This window comes from Puma concolor, chromosome C1 (assembly GCF_028749965.1).
Source record: "Puma concolor isolate L17-30 chromosome C1, mPumCon1.1.hap2, whole genome shotgun sequence".
Lineage (NCBI taxonomy): Eukaryota > Metazoa > Chordata > Mammalia > Carnivora > Felidae > Puma > Puma concolor.
In genome coordinates this window covers 15,235,688-15,254,517 of record NC_141674.1, presented here as the reverse complement: position 1 = coordinate 15,254,517, position 18,830 = coordinate 15,235,688, and the positions used below count along the sequence as shown (strand labels likewise).

At 38.1% G+C, this 18,830-nt stretch overlaps 1 protein-coding gene across 7 annotated transcripts in view; it reads left to right on the top strand.

Annotated features, from left to right (window-relative positions):
* The window catches only part of HP1BP3 (heterochromatin protein 1 binding protein 3), a 39,325-nt gene that overhangs the window by 3,738 nt on the left and 16,757 nt on the right, over positions 1-18,830 (top strand). For 5 of the 7 annotated variants that reach the window (XM_086715882.1, XM_086715884.1, XM_086715883.1 and 2 more), the window contains 7 exons: positions 2,036-2,231; positions 2,682-2,781; positions 5,759-5,912; positions 7,225-7,384; positions 10,388-10,531; positions 12,329-12,409; positions 13,707-13,861. In XM_086715882.1, coding sequence (XP_086572008.1) covers positions 2,136-2,231; positions 2,682-2,781; positions 5,759-5,912; positions 7,225-7,384; positions 10,388-10,531; positions 12,329-12,409; positions 13,707-13,861 — 890 coding nt within the window. In that variant the 5' untranslated portion in view covers positions 2,036-2,135. Of the gene's footprint in view, positions 1-2,035; positions 2,232-2,681; positions 2,782-5,758; positions 5,913-7,224; positions 7,385-10,387; positions 10,532-12,328; positions 12,410-13,706; positions 13,862-18,830 lie in introns of those variants that run through there. The other 2 variants (XM_086715887.1, XM_086715881.1) reach the window with 2 other exon arrangements.

Sequence of the window (18,830 nt, the reverse complement as noted above, 5' to 3'; positions counted from 1 at the left end):
GCAGAGCACAGTGCCAGGGCCAAAAGAAGTTTTGTGTTTGGAGTCAAGAAAGTAGAGTGATAGAGTGGGAGGTGGGACTAGTAAAATAATGGGGGTGGTGATAGGGAGTTTTTAAGCAGGAGGGTGTCAGGATTTATATTTTTGGTGGATGCAGCCAGGAACATTGGCAAACCAACTTATTTATTTATTTTTTTAAATTCCAACCTGGGCATACGTCTTATCTGGCCTAATTTAAACTCATTTTGTCCTTAGGTTAGTGGTGTCCAGTGTCTTTATGGACCATGCGCTTGTTGCCCCAATTTTAGTTTCATCACCTTGGCATTAGTGATAGCTTCCTCTGTGCGCCTCCTCCCCTTTTCACCCGTTTGTTTTAATTTTGAGTAATTAGTGAATATAGTTGACTGGAAAGGCTTTGACACTTTTCTCAGTAATTGTGTTTACAGGGAAAAAATTGTTTTCAAGATACCCTATGAGCAGAGATTCCTGAAGGTTTTATTGACTTGACAGTAGCATTTTCACCCTACCTAGTATTATCGTGGGTTAGGAAAGATGAATTCATTAGCAATATCACTTTACCAAGGATAACTTGATCATGATAGTTTCCTTCTGTGTAGGGTTCACATGTAAAGACAGCAGCAGATTTGCTTAGGTTTTTTTATTGTCAAGGAAAATATATTACCATGTAAGTGCTAGTTCCATGAATGAGCAGGTGTATGTATTCAGATTATTCCAAGATAGACATTTAGGTTTCACAAGACTTTGGGGTTTCTTATGAGTGTCCTGAAGGCCAGTGTGGCCCTCTTTTCACAGATGAGAAAACAGTTTTTTATTTCTGTATTTTATAGTTCTTCAAAGTGAATTGCCATATGAGCATTTTAAGCAGTTTTTATAACAGTTGATAATTTTAAAAATATTCATGGATATTGCTAATTGACTCTTGATAGTAAGTTTCAGTGTATCTTGAATTCTTTCAACTGCATTTGTTTGCAGCTGATTGACCATTCACAAGTCTGGCATTGCTCTTGGTGTTCCCATAAAAAGATATTCCCTGTAAATGTGAAAGCATTCTTTATGTTTGGGGTTTTTTGTTTGTTTGTTTTAATTTATCCCAGTTATTGTAGCTTGAGACTATTACCTGACAAATTGAAAACTTAAATTCCTAGACAGGGTTAGAGCTTCAAGCAGGGGTTGAATGACTGATCTACTGTTCTCTAATTCTTTGTTAATGTTCGTTAGCCCAAAGGTCTAAGCACCTAAATGATCATTTTCTTATATTTTGGAGAGATTTTTGTTATAAAATGTCACTGAGTCCCAGATGAGATTTTTTTTTTTTTTTTTTTTTTTTTTGAGGACAGAGAGTATTAATGACCAGGCAAATTTGAGTGACTACATGGGTTTTATCTTTGGATATTTAATTATGTTCTTTCTTCTGTGCTAGTTTTGCTTACTTTAAAAATAACAAATAAGGTCTTGGAAGCATACTTCTGTTCTCCTAGGTGATGGTCTGAATTTGCCTCTCTGGATCTGGAGGCTGTTAGAGTATCACGTTCTTCAGGAGTATTTTTGCCCTTGTATTACTTTTATCTAAAGGAGATGAAGTTAAAGTTACAGTTAATTTTCCTGATCCTTTTGAGAACAATAACAACAAAACCCTTCTCTCTTTAGTCATTTATCTTTGAGGAAACATTTGACTAAACTATTCCTTAGTCTGCTTATTCTGTCCTCTCTAAGTTCCTAATGGTAGCAGGAGGGGAATGGGATTAGGTTCCTTACGAGCTTTCTTGTCCTTGTTGCCTTTGTTCATGTGGAAGGTGCAACAGCTGCTGTGGCTTGTGCGTTTGTCTTAGTGGCTGCTTTAATCTGGTGTATATTTTGATAGTGATTTTATCTTTCTTAGTGATAACTGACCGAGTCATCTGTCAGTTAACTGTAAGTTTTATAGTTAATTTTTCCCCTTTGGATGTGTATTAAATTTAGACATTTAGTTTAGTTTTGTTTCTGTTAATCTTCACACCAGGTCTTTTCTGTGCTTTAGGTTGACTCTTCAGCACACTGAAACCATTAGGAAAAATCCTTGTGGTTAACAGCAGAGGCTTCAGAGTGTAACCTGTACTCGGGCCTAGAAATTATTTTAAATGGCGACTGATACGTCTCAAGGTGAACTCGTCCATCCTAAGGCACTCCCACTTATAGTAGGAGCTCAGCTGATCCACGCGGACAAGTTAGGTGAGGTAGGGGCTGACACATTCTTGAAGCTCACTCTTGGATCAGTCCCTGACTTCAGACCCTGCTGGGTCTTTCTTGGTACATGTTCCTTTCCTTTCCTTTCCTTTGGGGAGTCTGGGTTGTGAATCTGAAAAAATCAAAGAGATAAAAAATTCTTTTCATCTTCCCTTTCCCCTCAAATTCCTCAGAAAACCTCCAACCTTTTAAATTTATTCCAAATCAAGTATATTACCAGTTTCCATTTGAAATTCTAGCTAAAATAAAATACTTTGAAAAGTACTTCTTAAACACCATGGTTCACTTCAAAAAAACTTGTTAAAAATAATTTGCATCAGATCCTGGAGTCGACTTGAAGAATTCTCCTACGTCTTCTGACACCCAGTTAGGTTCTTGAGAAAAAGAGAAAAAGAAAATTTTTTTCATGCATGTGTGATTATGGCTGTCTCTTTTCTCAGAAGGTGGAAGATAGCACCATGCCGATTCGTCGAACTGTGAATTCTACACGAGAAACTCCTCCCAAAAGCAAGCTTGCTGAAGGGGAGGAAGAAAAGCCAGGTAAAGTAAAGCAGGAGACAACTTGAAATGGCAGAAGTTTCTACTCCAATTCAGAGTATCCTGTGAATTCCTTTGAACTTAATTGTTTTTTCATGGCTGTTTTGGGGAAACACTGAAAGAGAGAAGTTGTACCTATTGATACGTCATTTCCAGACCAAAGTGAGCAAAGGAAGAATTTCATCTTGTCTCTAAAGATTTTTAGAAGGTGTAAACTTCATGTTCTTGGAATGAAAAACAGAAAATGGTTGGCGAGAACAGGAACAGTTGAAGAGTAGCTTCTGGGCATACGGTGTCTTGGGGATGAAGGCTGTGGACGAATGGGGGACTTGGGACTTCTAGACGGACAGTACAAGATCCCTCAGAAATTATCACAAGGCCTTAAGGGAGCAAAGGGGCAATCAGAGCATTGGTTTATATTTGGTATTGGTGGAGAGAAGATTGGCTGGACATAGGTAGAAACATAATGAGTCAAGAGAAATGTAAAACCATCAACCTGGGTAATCGTGCTCCGTTATGGCATCTTTAATCACCTCTTTCCTTTTCCTTGTTTTTCATTTTCTTCTTGTGACTTTTTTCTTTCTTTTCCTTTTCTCTTTTTCTCCCTTGCTTTTTATCTCAGGTTTGCCAGGGATGAGCACCATCCTGTCGTGGCTATTAGAACTAAATATCCGTTTACCAGCACAGGTTAGGAATAAGGCACTCTTGTTGCCTTTATCCCTTGGTGCGGCAGGAATATACTTTTTTCCAGTGGAACCTGGATTTTGTCTCAAAATACTCAGATGAATACTGTAAGCAATTTGGGTATAATTGCTTATTTAGGAGACATGGGAATCAGCATATTAAAAAAAATGAGAGGGAGGCGCCTGGGTGGTTCACTTGGTTGCGCTCCAACTCTTGTTTTAGGCCCAGGTCGTGATTCCAGGATCATGGGATCAAGCCCTGAATTGGCCTCTGTGCGGAGCATGGAGCCTGCTTAAGATTCTCTCTCTCCCTCTGCTGCTCTTCCCCTGCTCACACATTCTCTCTCTTTTCTCCCAAATAAAATTACAAAATGAGAGGTGCTGGTGAGTTGAAGTTTGGTTATTTTGTCCGGCACTGAGTTAAGCCACTTGATGGCCTGCCTTAAACCACATTTGATTAACAGGTAAAGCCACTAAATCATTAATGACCTCAGTTTCCAGAATACAAGCCAGAGAGTTCAGGTATTGGAAAAGTCAGACAAGAATTCAGAAGGGATCAGTAAGTCGCTTGACGAGTTCTGTGTTTTATCTTTTCCCACTATGGTATTAATGTATATAAAAGTACATACTTGCATTTTGGAGACAGACACAATAGTTTAATGAGTTGGAAGCAGTGTCTTGTACATACTACATACTCAGTGCCTGTTGAGTGACTGTACATTTATTAATCCATCAACTATTAAGCAATTATTCTTGAGAAGAGAAAATAATATGAAATTGAATGTATAATTCTACTCTTAGAGGAAAACCCAGTAAGTGGTTCTTTTCATCCTTTTTAGAATAAGACCATGTATAAATAAACATAATGACTAATAGAAAGTCCTTACCCATGAAGCCAATTAAGTCAAATTAGTGGGCCAAGGGGCAGTAAAAGATACATATGTGATTTAAAAAATTATCTGAATTACCTGATGCCATTGTTAGAATGAAGTTCTAGCTTTAATATTTTGCAAAATAGTTCTAGAAGCAGCAGGAGAGGCTGAAGGAGGATGGGAGTCACCCACATGGTACAAGTACAGGTATTCGCTAAAGCATTTTATAGAATCCCCATAATAACTCTGTGAGGTAAGATTACTAAGGCTTGGAGATGTCAAAGAACTTGCCATAAGATACGAAGCTAGAAAATTATAAGGACTGAACTTTTGAATCCAGGTATGTTTGACTCTAAAACCTCAATTTTGGCTAAACATATGGGAGGATTTTCAAACTTTATGCATGTCTCATTGAAGAACATAATCCAGGATGAGATCAACAAATGACAGTTGACTGTCCTGAAATTCAGGGTTTAGAATTTTAATTTGTTGAAAATTAGAAATTCTTTTAGAATTGTATATATGTAGTTTGGTTATAAGAAGTAAGTGGCATGGTTTTGTTCTTTTTTTAAAAAAAATGTTTATTTTTGAGAGAGAGAGAGATTGCTTGCACATGCAAGCAGGAAAGGGACAGAGAGGGAGACAGAGGATCCTGAGGGGGCTCTGTGCTGACCGCACAGGGCTCAAACCCATGAACTACAAGATGATGACCTGAGCCAAAGTCAGATGCTTAACCCACTGAGCCACCCAGGCGCCCCGGCATTTTTTTGTTCTTTAGGATTTGTCATCATTATGATAATAATTTGTTCACATAATTTAAATGACCAAACTCTTCAAGCATATACTTTTATTTTTTGCCTATGTTTTGCCATTGGAGAGTCCTTTCTTTGAAGTCCCTATTTAACCATATCTGGGGCTCTGTATTTTGTAGTACTGCTCAAAGAGGCTTGCTGAGAAAAGACACAAACAAGCCACTGCAGACCTCAGTATTCCCCCCTCACGTTTCTGCTCTTGCCCCAGTCTTTTCACTTGGAAAATAGGTGTTAACTTTCTATTACTTATTCCCTTACTAAGATTCATCTGTTAAATTATGAAATAGCTAATGTCTTAATTATGAATCTCATTAATATTGCAGAGGAGAACAGGCAAGAGGTTTGATTCAGGGTAAAATGAGTTTCTCTTTCTGTGTAATTCCCTGGTCCATCTCCTTTTTCCACATAGTGGTCTGGATAAACAACCTTTGAACAGGCAGTTAGAGCTACATAAGGAAGGAAAGAACACTGCAACTGATAGACACTTATTCGTTTTAAAGTCTGTCAATTGGAACATTTGGCTTCTCTGTTTAATAATATAGCCTTTTACCCTTTTATTGACTCAGGCTCTAATCTATCTATTTGATGCCATTCTGCACACCTGATTTTTTAGAACCAGATATAAGTTCAGAGGAATCTGTCTCCACTGTAGAAGAACAAGAGAATGAAACTCCACCTGCTACATCTAGTGAGACAGAGCAGCCAAAGGGAGAACCTGAGAACGAAGAGAAGGAAGAGAACAAGTCTTCTGAGGAAACCAAAAAGGAGTAAGGAGTTATGCCTTCTTGCTATTTAAAATTGAAGACTGTGTAAAAGGACTGTAGATCAGATTGTTTTAAAGGATTGTATCATTGGTTTATGCTAGATGTTTGCTACTTACTTGGATTTACTTTTTAGAATTACTGTTTGAAATAGGTTTATTATATAGTTCTATGGCCTATTAGAGCTTGTAGCTCTTACAACAATGGTTTGAATAACCCAAAATTCATTGCTTTTGCCTTTGAAACTTTTTTTTGTGTACTTAGGATTCATTATGGGAGTGTCTCATATTTTAATCATTGACATAATTTCAATAAGAAATGAAACATGACTCTAAAAATCTGACCTGGGAAACACTTGACCATTTTATTCCTACCTATACCTTTGCGAGTTGTTTTTATATGTTTATGTTAGAAAACATTAATCTGTATCAGCCATTGCCAGAGTCACCTAAAAATGTGTACATTTGGACGGTGACTTTGAGAATCTGAAAGCAAAATTTGCTACTGATAATTTGTACAGTGTGGTGGAAATTCTTTGTTAATTTGAAGAGGGCTTTTTTGTTTGTTTGTTTTTTGCAGGATAACTGGTTGCATTCTTCTCGTAATTGGTCAGAACAGTTAGGAATTACATTTAAAATAAAAGAGTAACTCAGTAATAACTATACCTTCTAGGTGTAATCCTCAAGGAATCCTTTATCCCAGCTTTATAGGTTTAAGTTCTGTGGAATTTTTAGCAGCTACCCTATATTTTAGTTGCATGGGGTACTGTTATGATTATTTAGAATACATTTGTATAATGCTTTATGGCTCACAAAATTGTTTTTATGAACATAATCTCATAATTCTTGCAACAACCTTATAAAATGTTTTATATTACTATTTTACAGCTGAGGAAGCTGAGATTCAGGTCAGTTGGCTAAAGTCTTACAGCTAGGAAATGTTAGAGCAAAAACTCAAACCCAGGTCTTCTGACTTCAGAGCTTGAGTTCTTTTCACTGTGCTAAATTACACCTGTTGTAGTTATTAGAATACATTTTAAAATTCTCATTTCTTTCATGTGCTGGTCCTTCATACCAGTGCTAATTTATATGACTTCTCTCCCCTGTACCTAAGAGAAAACACCTTTTTGGTTCATTTACAGTATCCAATTTTTAAAAAAGGTTTTATTTTGTCAAACTTTGCTTATTTTATATATCACTTTAGTGTGGAAGTAAATTAAAACATTAATTTTTATCCCTCTCTTGTCTATTCTTCTTTCTGACTTTATACCTCTTTCTGGAGAGTTTACCTTGCATAATAACAATTCTTTGTTTTAAAGTGAGAAAGATCAGTCTAAAGAAAAGGAGAAGAAAGTGAAAAAAACAATACCTTCCTGGGCTACCCTTTCTGCCAGCCAGCTAGCCAGGGCCCAGAAACAAACACCGATGGCTTCCTCCCCACGTCCCAAGATGGATGCAATCCTAACTGAGGCCATTAAGGCAAGTTTTTATTACAAGCAGTTCATCTTAGATTTATTCTGTTTGTCTTTTGGTTATTTGAAAATGGCATATTCCTGTCCAGACATCAGAAATCTTGCTGTTTCCTAAAAGATACTGAAGTAGAAGAAAGCCATTGTGAAGTTCATGTGTTTTTTTGTTTTTGTTTTTGTTTTTTTGTTTTTTAAGAAAATCACATTTGGTGAGCATTGTTAATTTTTTAAATTCAAATTTACTATAGCAAGTATTTTTAATTTTAGATTTTTTTTTTTTTTACACTCATTTTATTGGTTAAGTATAGTATTTCTTTGAAGGCTGAACCTGTTAATTTATTCAACAAACATTTAAGGACTAACTAAAACTTCTCTGTGTCAGATAATCCTGCTAGGGATATAACAGAATAAAACAGGGTCATCTTTGCCTTTATGAAAGTCTGATTGTGACTGAGAGTAACGGAATAGCATAGAGGATTTTATCTTAAAAAGATACACTATCTTAAAAAAAAAATTTTTTTTAAACGTTTATTTATTTTTGACAGAGAGAGTGCAAGCAGGGGAAGGCCAGAGAGAGAGGGAGACACCAAATCCTAAGCAAGCTCCAGGCTCCTAGCTATCAGCACAGAACCTGACATGGGGCTCAAACTCACAAACCATGAGATCATGACCTGAGCCGAAGTTGGACGTTTAACTGACTGAGCCACCCAGGCGCCCCAAAAAAGATTTACTGTCTTTAGGTTCATTTTTCAAATCTGAGTGTCTAATACTGGTAGTGGTTAGCTTTCCTACCTGAGCTATAAGAAACCTTCTTAGAAACCTTACTACTTTGTTTCATCACCAAAAATTCTCCTCCTTTATGACTTTTCTATAATCCATTGACTTCTATTAGCTTAAGGGTCCTCATGTAGGTTTCTTAATTTTAATTTTTAAGGGCATCTTTTTTTTGGGGGGGGGGTCTGTTTATTTTAGGACACCTAGGTCGTGCAGTTAAACATCTTGACTCTTGACTTTGGCTCAAGTCATGATCTCACGGTTTATGAGTTGGAGCCCCGCATCCCTGCTTGGGATTCTGTCTTTCCTGTCTGCCCCTCCCCCACTTGTGCACGCTCGTGCATACAAGTGGGGGAGGGGCAGAGAGGGTGGGAGAGGGAAAATCCCAAGCAGTGTCCATACTCTCAGCGCAGAGCCCATCGCGTGGCTTGATCCCACAAACCGTGAGACCATGACCTGAGCCAAAATCAATGCTCAACCTACTGAGCCACGCAAGCCCCTTGATTTTTAAGGTTATCTTCTAATCTGACCTTGCCTTTTTTGTGTAAGTTTTTCTGGTTACTTTTGCCATGTTAATTCACATGATGAGATGATAAGAGAAGCTAAGATAGGAGCCAAAGACACCCTCATTTTAGGGACCTTGTTGCTAGGATCTGAGTCAGAGTTGGGGAAAGGGGGATAAAAACCAATTTAATCAAGGATGGTATACATAGGAAGGGGCAGCCTAGTGGTCATTCTCAGAATTTGAGAAGACAGCACTGACATATAAACTGGAAAAGAGTTTGTCTTTAGACCTCTCCCTGCATTCTTCTTTTTTTTTTTTTTTCCTCCCTGTATTCTTTTAAGAGTGCTCTCAACTCCTTGAAACTTTCTTGGTCTAGATAGCTTGACTATGGTGAGATCTCATTTCTTTGTATAGCTTTTCATCAAGGTTTTCACTTCATGACCACTCAGCCTAAGTTTAGAGAAGCAGGGTCACAGTGAGGTTGGAGAAGGACCAAAATTTTAAATAGTGAAACAAAAAATTAGAACAGTATAAATTAGGTCTAAAGAATAGTTTGAATCTGATTGTGCATATTTGTACAAATGAGGGGTGGGTGGGTGTGTGTTCCATGCAGTGTAACAAATCATGATTTCAGACTACCAGAACCATTTTGTGAATCAAACAGGAGTCCTGATGTCTGCTTCCATCTCATTGTCAGTTTGGTGGAGCATGGAATTGTTTTAGCATTAGAGGGTTCTTTTCCGTTTGATTTTCTTTGTATTTTAAGATCAGGAGTAAACATCAGTGGTTTTGATAGGTCAGAAACATTTACTTGAAATAGGTGAACCATATTAACCCAACTTGTTTTATGTTCTGTAGTCTTTTCTGCTCCATCTGCCTGTGAATTTTTTTCTTTATTGTCAAAGTATATAAAATAAAATTCAACCAAGTGTTTTATCCAATGAGAATGAGTAAGTTCTCCATTCAGTTTATAGAGAAAGACAACACAGAAGTGGTGAACTAGCCCATTAGGTAAATAACAGATGCTGCTTACGTATGCTTCAAAATGTAAAGCACTTGAAAAAAATTTGCCACCTTCCTGACTTAATGACCTACTTGAGTCTTCCTTGGGCATTAATCAAATAGAATATAGTTAAATTGGATGGAAATGAAAGAGAGCATTTTAAATTGCAATTGAATGTCCTCATTGTTACCCAAAACTCTCCTTAAGATTTTGCCATTTATAAAACCAGTTTTATGCCATTTATTCAGATTATCTTTGTTTATCTTCTCTGCTGACATTTGCATAAAGCCTAGAGAGAAACATTGGTCCTGGTGTGCTAAAGCTCATTCCATAAAATGAGCCAGATCTGTAATCCTGCAAGTAATAGAAATGTTCTATTTTTTTTTTCATTTTAATGCTAAAGATCTGTCTTCTAAATACAAAATAGAATTAAAATAGAAAGAGGTTCTTCCTTGACACACAGAATGTTGTTCTTCACATGTTGTGTCTTCTCTTTGCCTGGTTTGAACTAAAGTAAAATTGTTGCAAAAATATTGTAATTCTGTATTTCTCCACAGCCATGATGAACTGAAGTTACCTGAAATACTACTCATTCTTCCGTGCCATTTTTATCATTCATTATCAAGTTCATCTCCAAAATAGTTTATTTTGAAAACATGTGTCAGATTCTCTGTCTAATGAAAACAGCTAGTGTAAAGTAATATGCGTGTTTCGGTAAATCTGTTTTCTAGGCATGCTTCCAGAAGAGTGGTGCATCAGTGGTTGCTATTCGGAAATACATTATCCATAAGTACCCTTCTCTGGAGCTGGAGAGAAGGGGCTACCTCCTTAAACAAGCACTAAAAAGAGAATTAAATAGAGGTGTCATCAAACAGGTATTAAACAATTGTTGAGGATAAGATCATTTCAACATGTAATAGCTGTAAGTCCATAATAACATTTAGGCTTTTTGTCTTTTTTTTTTTTTTTTTTTGTAAAAATATAAATTAACATGATGATGAAATGTTTAAGCATGGCCTAGTTTTATTATTTGAGACTAGGTTTCAGATCACTGGTGCCAGTTACCTTTGATAAGTTAACTGTTCTGGAGAGCAGAAGCAATATGATAGCATAATTGTTTTCTAGTGCTGCTTGTACTTCTAATTGGATTTTCTTTGGGGGCCCCTTGTGCTTGAGATCATGTACTGAAGATGAGAGGTGGGGTTAAGGAATTCTTTTATTGCAGCAGCAAAAAAGAATTGCTCTCGTCTTGCATTTGTTAGTTTTAAAGTCTACCTTATGACTAGACTTGTTACCATTATAAATTTGTAAATAGGTTCATCTTAACAGTGTCTAAAATTATTGAAGCTTGTTAGGAGCATTAGAGAAGCCTGAGTAAATTGAGACTAGTACTAAAACCAGTATTGATTTCGGGCATAAATCTACGTTATTTTGCCTAGTACATCAAAACATTGCTTAGAAACATAAAAATTTTAAGTTGGAATGGAGTGTATCTTGCCTAAATTTTCTTCAAAGGTTCAGAGGGATGAAGTAATTACCACAATGCCATGGTAGTGGCAAAAATAGTTCAAAGGACCTAGTTCATTGCATTCTGAGAGTCCCGTTGCCTTTCTTCCATACCTTTCTGCACAATCTGATGAACACAGAATTCTGTGCCATTCAGGCATTTAAATTCTGCTTAGGAACTTCCAACAAGTACTTCACTCCACAAATACAAATTGTTCCTGTGTGCCAGGTGCTTGGGGGCCCATCAGTGAGTAAAGCAGATTTCTGCCGTGGAGCTTACGTTATAGTTTTCTCAAAATGTTGTATAACTGATGTTTATATGGCCTTTGTAATGGTCTCTGACTGAAAGGTATTATCTAACCAGTGTAATTAGAGCCAAAGATCTGTCCTCAATCATAGTGTATGTCAGCATAATTGATGAGCTGGCTTCGTGTTTTTCTTTACGAAATATAGTTTATGACCTATTCTTGCCTCATAGGCTGAACCTCATTTTGATGCTTAAACAACACTTTACAGGCTGAAAGTATTTCAGCTTGATTGCTATGTTCAAGATAGCATAAATAAAGCTAAGGTGTGGAGGACTCTGGTTAGTGTGAATCAGCTTTAAAGTTCTGTGAAAGTGCTTTGTAAACTGTGGAAACACGTGGTAAGACTTACACATACCATCATATGCAGTGGCTGTGAGTTAGATAACTGTCACAGGTGCAGTAATGCTCATGGGTGGTCTGGGAAGCACTATAGTTTGAGATCAGCGGTCCGTAAACTTTTGCCAGGGAGCAGTCTTCCTTTCAAGATAGAGATTTTCTCATTTTCCCCAAGAGATTATACCTTCTTTCATGCGGGGTGGATAGCTTATATATACTGTTAACCTGGTGTCACAATAGCATTCTTCCCCAGGTTCCTAGACGAGGGAACAAAAGCTCAGAGGCTTCATGGGGTTGTCCAATATTGAATGGCTAGATGGTACCATAAATGGGATTCAGTCCCAAGTCTTTTGATTAATCCATTGTTCTTTTTTCTCTGAAGAGTTGAACAACATTTTACATTAGTTCTTGTATCGTCATGCCCTGTACTTTGCTTAGTCTCATATAAAGTTATAAATATTAATACCAGGATAATTTAAAATAAAAATATTGGTTATCGCAACTAAAATTAATTTACCATAGGTAAAAGGAAAAGGTGCTTCTGGGAGTTTTGTTGTGGTCCAAAAATCAAGAAAAACACCTCAGAAATCCAGAAACAGAAAGGTAAGAAGTCTAAACCACAGTTTGAGCACTCTAAAACTACATCTCCTAAAATGACATTTATTGAGTGTTCACTGTGTGCCAGGCACTATGCAAAGTGTAGCCTTACTATTAAGGCCTGAAGAGGTTGTAAGTAATTTGCTCATTATCGCCCAGCTGGTGAGTAGAAAACAGTGTAAATCCAAGCAGTCGTCCCCCCACCCCTCCCCACCCCCCCCACCACCGAGCCCATGCACTTAACTGCCATATGTTGAATTATTGGCAACTGTATGAATTATACTTCTTTTAGTGAAACCAATCTGTTATAAACGAAAAGGGACATATATGAGTACATCTTTACCCAATATTAGACCCCAAAACTATATTCAGAGCCAGTTTTTCTTTTTCTTTTTCTTTTTTTCTTTTCTTTTCCTTTTTCTTTTTCTTTTTCTTTTTCTTTTTCTTTTTCTTTTTCTTTTTTTTTTTTTTGTAAATGTTAACACTTCTCCTTAAGACACATAATTTCATTTGTGGAAAGTATAATACTTTCCATAATAAAGTGAAATACTACTAAATATAACTAATATAAAAATATATAAATAAATAATAAATAATAATTATAAAATATTAATAATAAAGTGAAACATTCAGTATTTTCCCCATGTCAGTAACTGAAATCGTGACTGTTCCTCTACAGCTGTGTTTTTGCAACTCTGAAAGTTTTTGTACATTTTTTCTACAACTTTGAAACACTTTTGAAATGAACTTCTGTGCAGTGCTTTTTGGTGCTGCATGGTCTTTATTCTGTTATTGAAGGGTAGGAATAAACTAAGACTTTTAAATAAAGTCTACCATTCCTTTTCATTTTTATACTTTTTTTTTTTTTTTAACATTTATTTATTTTCAAGAGCCAGAGAGAGAGTGTGAGTGGGGGAGGGACAGAGAGAGAGGGAGACACAGAATCTGAAGCAGGCTCCAGGCCCTGAGCTGTCAGTGTAGAGCCCTACACGGGGCTTGAACCCCCCGACTGTGAGATCATGACCTGAGCCAAAGTTGGACACGCAACTGACTGAGCTACCCAGGTGCCCCTCATTTTTATACATATTTTTAACTCTCAATCTGAATTTCATAACTCAAAAGAGTTGCCACACAAGTGCCATCGTGCCCCGTAGTATATTTGTTTGAATGTGGAAAAAAGTGATAGTTTAGCACAAGTTAAATTATCAATCAATTTAGGAAAGCCCTTGAGTTGAATACAGAAGCATTTGAACAGAAAACTCTATATTCTTTAATGATGATAATTTTTGGTAATATATTTCAGAATAGAAGCTCCGCAGTGGATCCAGAACCACAAGTAAAATTGGAGGATATCCTCCCGTTGGCCTTTACTCGCCTTTGTGAACCTAAAGAAGCTTCCTACAGTCTCATCAGGAAATATGTGTCTCAGTATTACCCTAAACTTAGAGTGGACATCAGGTATGAGCCGTTGGCCTGTACTTCAAAGCACAGTTGTCTGTGTTATTCCCTTAGCCTCTTTTTCATGAGAAAGGTGAAAGTAAATATTCAAAAAGGATAACATTTAGCTGAGCTAAGGATAAAACCTTTTTTTGTGGGTTTTATTTATTTGTATTTTATTTTATTTTTTAAAGTTTATTTGGTTTGAGAGGGAGAGAGAGCATGGCCCGGGGAGAGGCAGAGAGAGAGAATCCCAAGCAGACTCCACCCTGTCAGCACAGAGCCTGACAAGGGGTTCATACTCCATGAACTGTGAGATGATGCCCTGAGCCAAAATCAAGAGTCAGATGGATGCTTAACTAGCTGAGCCACCCAGATGCCCTTGGGCTTTATTTTTTGTCTTGTTATATTTTCTTTTTCATATCTCCATTGTAGTTTCTTTCTGAAAACAAAAACAAAAACACAAAAAACACCTACATGTTAACTCTTACAAGACCTTGGTAGAATAATTCTTTCACTGCGTCAGCTGTTAGAACATTCAGCATTAAACTCAATGTCCTCTCAGCTTTCATTGTTAAAAAAAAATTTTTTTTTTTAATGTTTATTTTTGAGAGAGACAAAGCATGAGTAGGGGAGGGGCAGAGAGAGAGGAAGACACAGAATCCAAATCAGGCTCCAAGCTATCAGCACAGAGCCCAATCCCATGAACCACAAGATCGTGACCTGAACTGAAGTCAGATGCTTAATGAACTGGGTCACCCAGGCGCCCTAGCTCTCATTATTTTTTTAATTTTAATGTTTTTTTTTAAATTGTGTTAAAATACAGATAAACAAAATTTACCATCTTAACCATTTTTAAGTGTACAGTTGAGTGATATAAAATACATTCATGATGTGCTACCATGAGCACCATGTATTTCCAGAACTCTTCATCTTGTAAAATTGCAGCTCTGTACCCATTAAATAGGAAATCCCTTTCCCCCTTGGCCACCACCTTTCTGCTTTCTGTCTGTATGATTTTGGCTGTAAGTACCTCATGTAAGTGGAGTCATGCAGTCTTTATCTTTTTGTGACTGGCTTATTTCATTTAGCACAGTGTCCTCAAAGTTTATCCTTATTGTTGCATGTTAGAATTTCCTTCCTCTTTTAGGCTGAATAGTACTCTTTTGCTGTATGTACTCCATTTTGTTTATTCATCCTTCTGTTAATGAACGCTTGGGGTTTCACGTTTTGGCTCTTGTGAATAATGCTGCTGTGAACACTGATGTACTAATACTTCTTTGAAACCCTGCCTTCAGTTCTTTGGGGGTATATACGCAGAAGTAAAACTGCTAGATGAAATGATGATTCTAGTTTTTAGTTTTTTTGAGGAACTGCCATACTGTTTTCCACAGTGACCATATCATTTTACTTTCCTACTGACAGTATACAGAATTTCTGATTTCTCCATATCGTCACCAACCTGTGTGTGTTTGTTCGTTTAAGTTTTTTACTTATTTATTTTGAGAGACAGAGCTAGTGGCGAAGGGGTAGATAGGGAGAGAGAGAGAATCCCAAGAAGGGAGAGAATCCCTGCGCAAAGCCCAATGTGGGGCTCAAACTCACAAAACTGGGAGATCATGACCTGAGCTGAAACCAAGAGTCTGACACTTAATTGACTGATCTACCTAGGTGCCCGTTTTTTGTTTGTTTTGTTTTTAGCCATCCTTAATGGGTGTGAGGTGATTGATACGCATTTCTTTTAAGTTTTTGTTTTTTGAGCTAGAAAGTGCAAGTTGGGGGTAGGCAGGGCAGAGAGGGAGAGAGGATCCCAAGCAGTCTCTGCACTGTCAGCGCGGAGCCCATGCAGGACTTGAACCCATGAATTGTGGGACCATGACTTGAGCTGGAAGTCGGATGCTTAACTGAGTGAGCCACTCAGGTGCCCCCACATTAAACTCTATTTTATTAATTTAGAGTTTGAAACATAAGAGAATTCAGGTTTCTGTAAACCTCTAGAGAAAAATAATGTAATATCCTAATTTAAACATTTAATGTAAAATTCTGGCAGAATTTTGGTAGTAATTCAGTTCTAAAAAGTTGCCACATAAAAATATCTACACTGATCATTGAGACATTTGTGCAGATACATTAATTTGTTTAAATTTGTAATTCACAGAGTTTGTGTTTTGAGTGTGTTTATGTGAGATCTTTGTTATGATGGATGACTTTTGGAAAATTGTCTTTAATCCAGTGATTTCTACAGATTATTTTTATATCGAATGCATATTGTCTTGATATTGTTCAGTAACAGTATTTACTTGCATTACTGAGGGAAGCAGTTAGAATTGCTGAGGCTTTAGCCCAGAAGCCACATTTTCAGAAAAGCACTTAGTGGTCTTCAGAGTGCCCAAGGAGAGTCAGTGAAATAGTGCAAAAGAAAAGGGAATCATAGAAGCACAAAGTTTGAAATTAATGTCCTGGTTTTTGTATGCTTTTTCTGCCCTGAGTGTGACCCACATATACAACCGTGAGCTAGAAATGCATTTAAATACACATTTCACTTTTCTCTCTCTTCTCTCTCTGGTGACTGGAGACCATTATCTTCTCCCAGCTTTTTCTTTCCTTGCCTTTCTACTGTACTCCCACCAGACAAGTTGTTGATAGCAGTGTAACTTCGTTACATGTCTAATCTTTATGAACATTTCTGATCTTACGTTGAAACAATATTTTCCTGATAATAGATGGGTTATCAACTCATAGGTGATAATGAACCTAGAGACCTTTTCCTGTGACCTTGTTAACAGTAACTTTTTTTTTTTTTCTTTCTCCGTTTACTTCTCTAAAACTATTGATTTTCTCTACCACTGACTGTCAGGGAGTCCTGTCATACATACAATTAACATGACAATTTGGCCATACTTAATTTTAATTTTAGTTTTTGAGAGGGGGGTGGGTGGGGTACACAACTGACCAAGGGGCAGAGAGGGAGAGAGAGAAGCGGGGCTCACCTAAAGCAGTAGGGCTCAAGCTCACCTGATGTGCTGGTCTGTTCTATTTATCCCACACCTCCATCTAATCTGTAAGCAGTTACTTTGGATTTGGTATTAGGATATATCCATAAACCTCTTCTCATTACCTCCACTGTTACTACTGTTCCAAGCCACCATCATCTCTCAGTTGTTTTAGAGCAATGACTTCCTAACTCCTCTCATGCTCCCTCTCCTTCAGTCTGCTCTTAACCTAGCAGTGAGGGTGAAACTTGTAAAAATGTAAGTTAGATCGTATCGCCTTGCTACTCAAACCTTCCTGTGGCTTCCCAGCCCCCTTACAGATAGAGCCAGTGTCTCTAAAATGGTATGTGACATTACGCTTCCATTGTGTCTTTGACCTAATCTCCTACTACTTTTCTCTCACTTAGCTGGCCTCAGAGTCTGTATGCTTGCTGTTCCCTTTGCCTGGCTGGTTTTCCCCATAATCTACTTTGCTCACGCCTTCACTCCTCTCAGGTTTTTACTCTGATGTCCTCGTTAGAGTGCCTTGACCCTGCCTTGACTGCCTTCCTTTTTTGTAATTGTTTTATTTTGGAAACTTTCAAACATACACATAAATGTAAAGAGAACAAACCATCGTACTAACATTTCCGACAAAATCCTAAGCATTATCCAATACATAGGCCATGGTCACATGTCCCCAGTTGTCTCCAAAGTGACTTGTTAAAGTTAGTTTATTTTTGAGAGAGAGGGAGTGGGGGAGGGGCAGAGAGAGAGAGGGAGAGAGAGAATCCTGAGCAGGCCCCATGCTGTCATCGCAGAGCCCAACGAGGGGCTCCATCCCACAAACTGTGAGATCATGAATGACCTGAACCAAAACCAAGAGTTGGATGTTCAACCAATGGAACCACCCAGGCACCACCAAAATGACTTCTTATAGTTGGTTTGTTCCAGTTAGTGTCCGTACCTGGCTTGTACACTGCATTTGGTTGATGGAACCACCTAAATTCCATTTGCAACCTTTCCCTCCTCTCCCAGCATTCAGAATTCTACTTCTCTGTCTTACTTTTCTCCATAGCGCTCATCACATTCTAACACATACTGCATCTGCCTGGCCTTTTTTCTTTCTTTTCTTTTTTTTTTTTTTTTAAGTTTATTTATTTATTTACTTTAAGTGTATTTATTTTTGACAGAGAGTGCAGGCATGAGTTGGGGAGGGGCACAGAGAGAGAGAGGGAGACACAGAATCCGAAGCAGGCTCCAGGCTCCAGGCTCCAAGCTGTCGACACAGAGCCGGACGCGGGGCTCCAACTCACGAACTGTGTGAGATCATGACCTGGGCCGAAGACAGACGCCCAACCATCTGAGCCACCCAAGCGCCCCAAGTTTGTTTATTTTTGAGAGAGAGAATCCCAAGCAGGCTCCACACTGTCAGTGCAAAGCCTGATGTGGAGCTCAAATTCATGAACTGTGAAATCATGACCTGAGCTGAAATCCAGAGTCACATGCTTAACCAGCTGAGCCATCCAGGTGCCTCTGCCCGGTTGTTTAAAACTACCTGTCTACCCCATTAAAATGTCAGAATCTTGGGGGCGCCTGGGTGGCTCAGTCGGTTAAGCGTCCGACTTCAGCTCAGGTCACGATCTCGCGGTCCATGAGTTCGAGCCCCGCGTCGGGGTCTGAGCTGATGGCTCAGAGCCTGGAGCCTGTTTCCGATTCTGTGTCTCCCTCTCTCTCTGCCCCTCCCCCGTTCATGTTCTGTCTCCCTCTGTCTCAAAAATAAACTTTAAAAAAAAAAAAAAAAGTCAGAATCTTGAAGACCAGGATTTAAAAAAAGATTTTTTTTTTGAATGTTTATTTCTTTTTGAGAGAGAGACAGCATGAGCAAGGGGCGAGCAGAGAGAGGGGGAGACACAGAATCCGAGCCAGGCTTCAGGCTCCTACCTGTTAGCACAGACCCCAACGTGGGGCTCACACTCATGAACCACGAGATCATGAACTGAACTGAAGTCGGACAC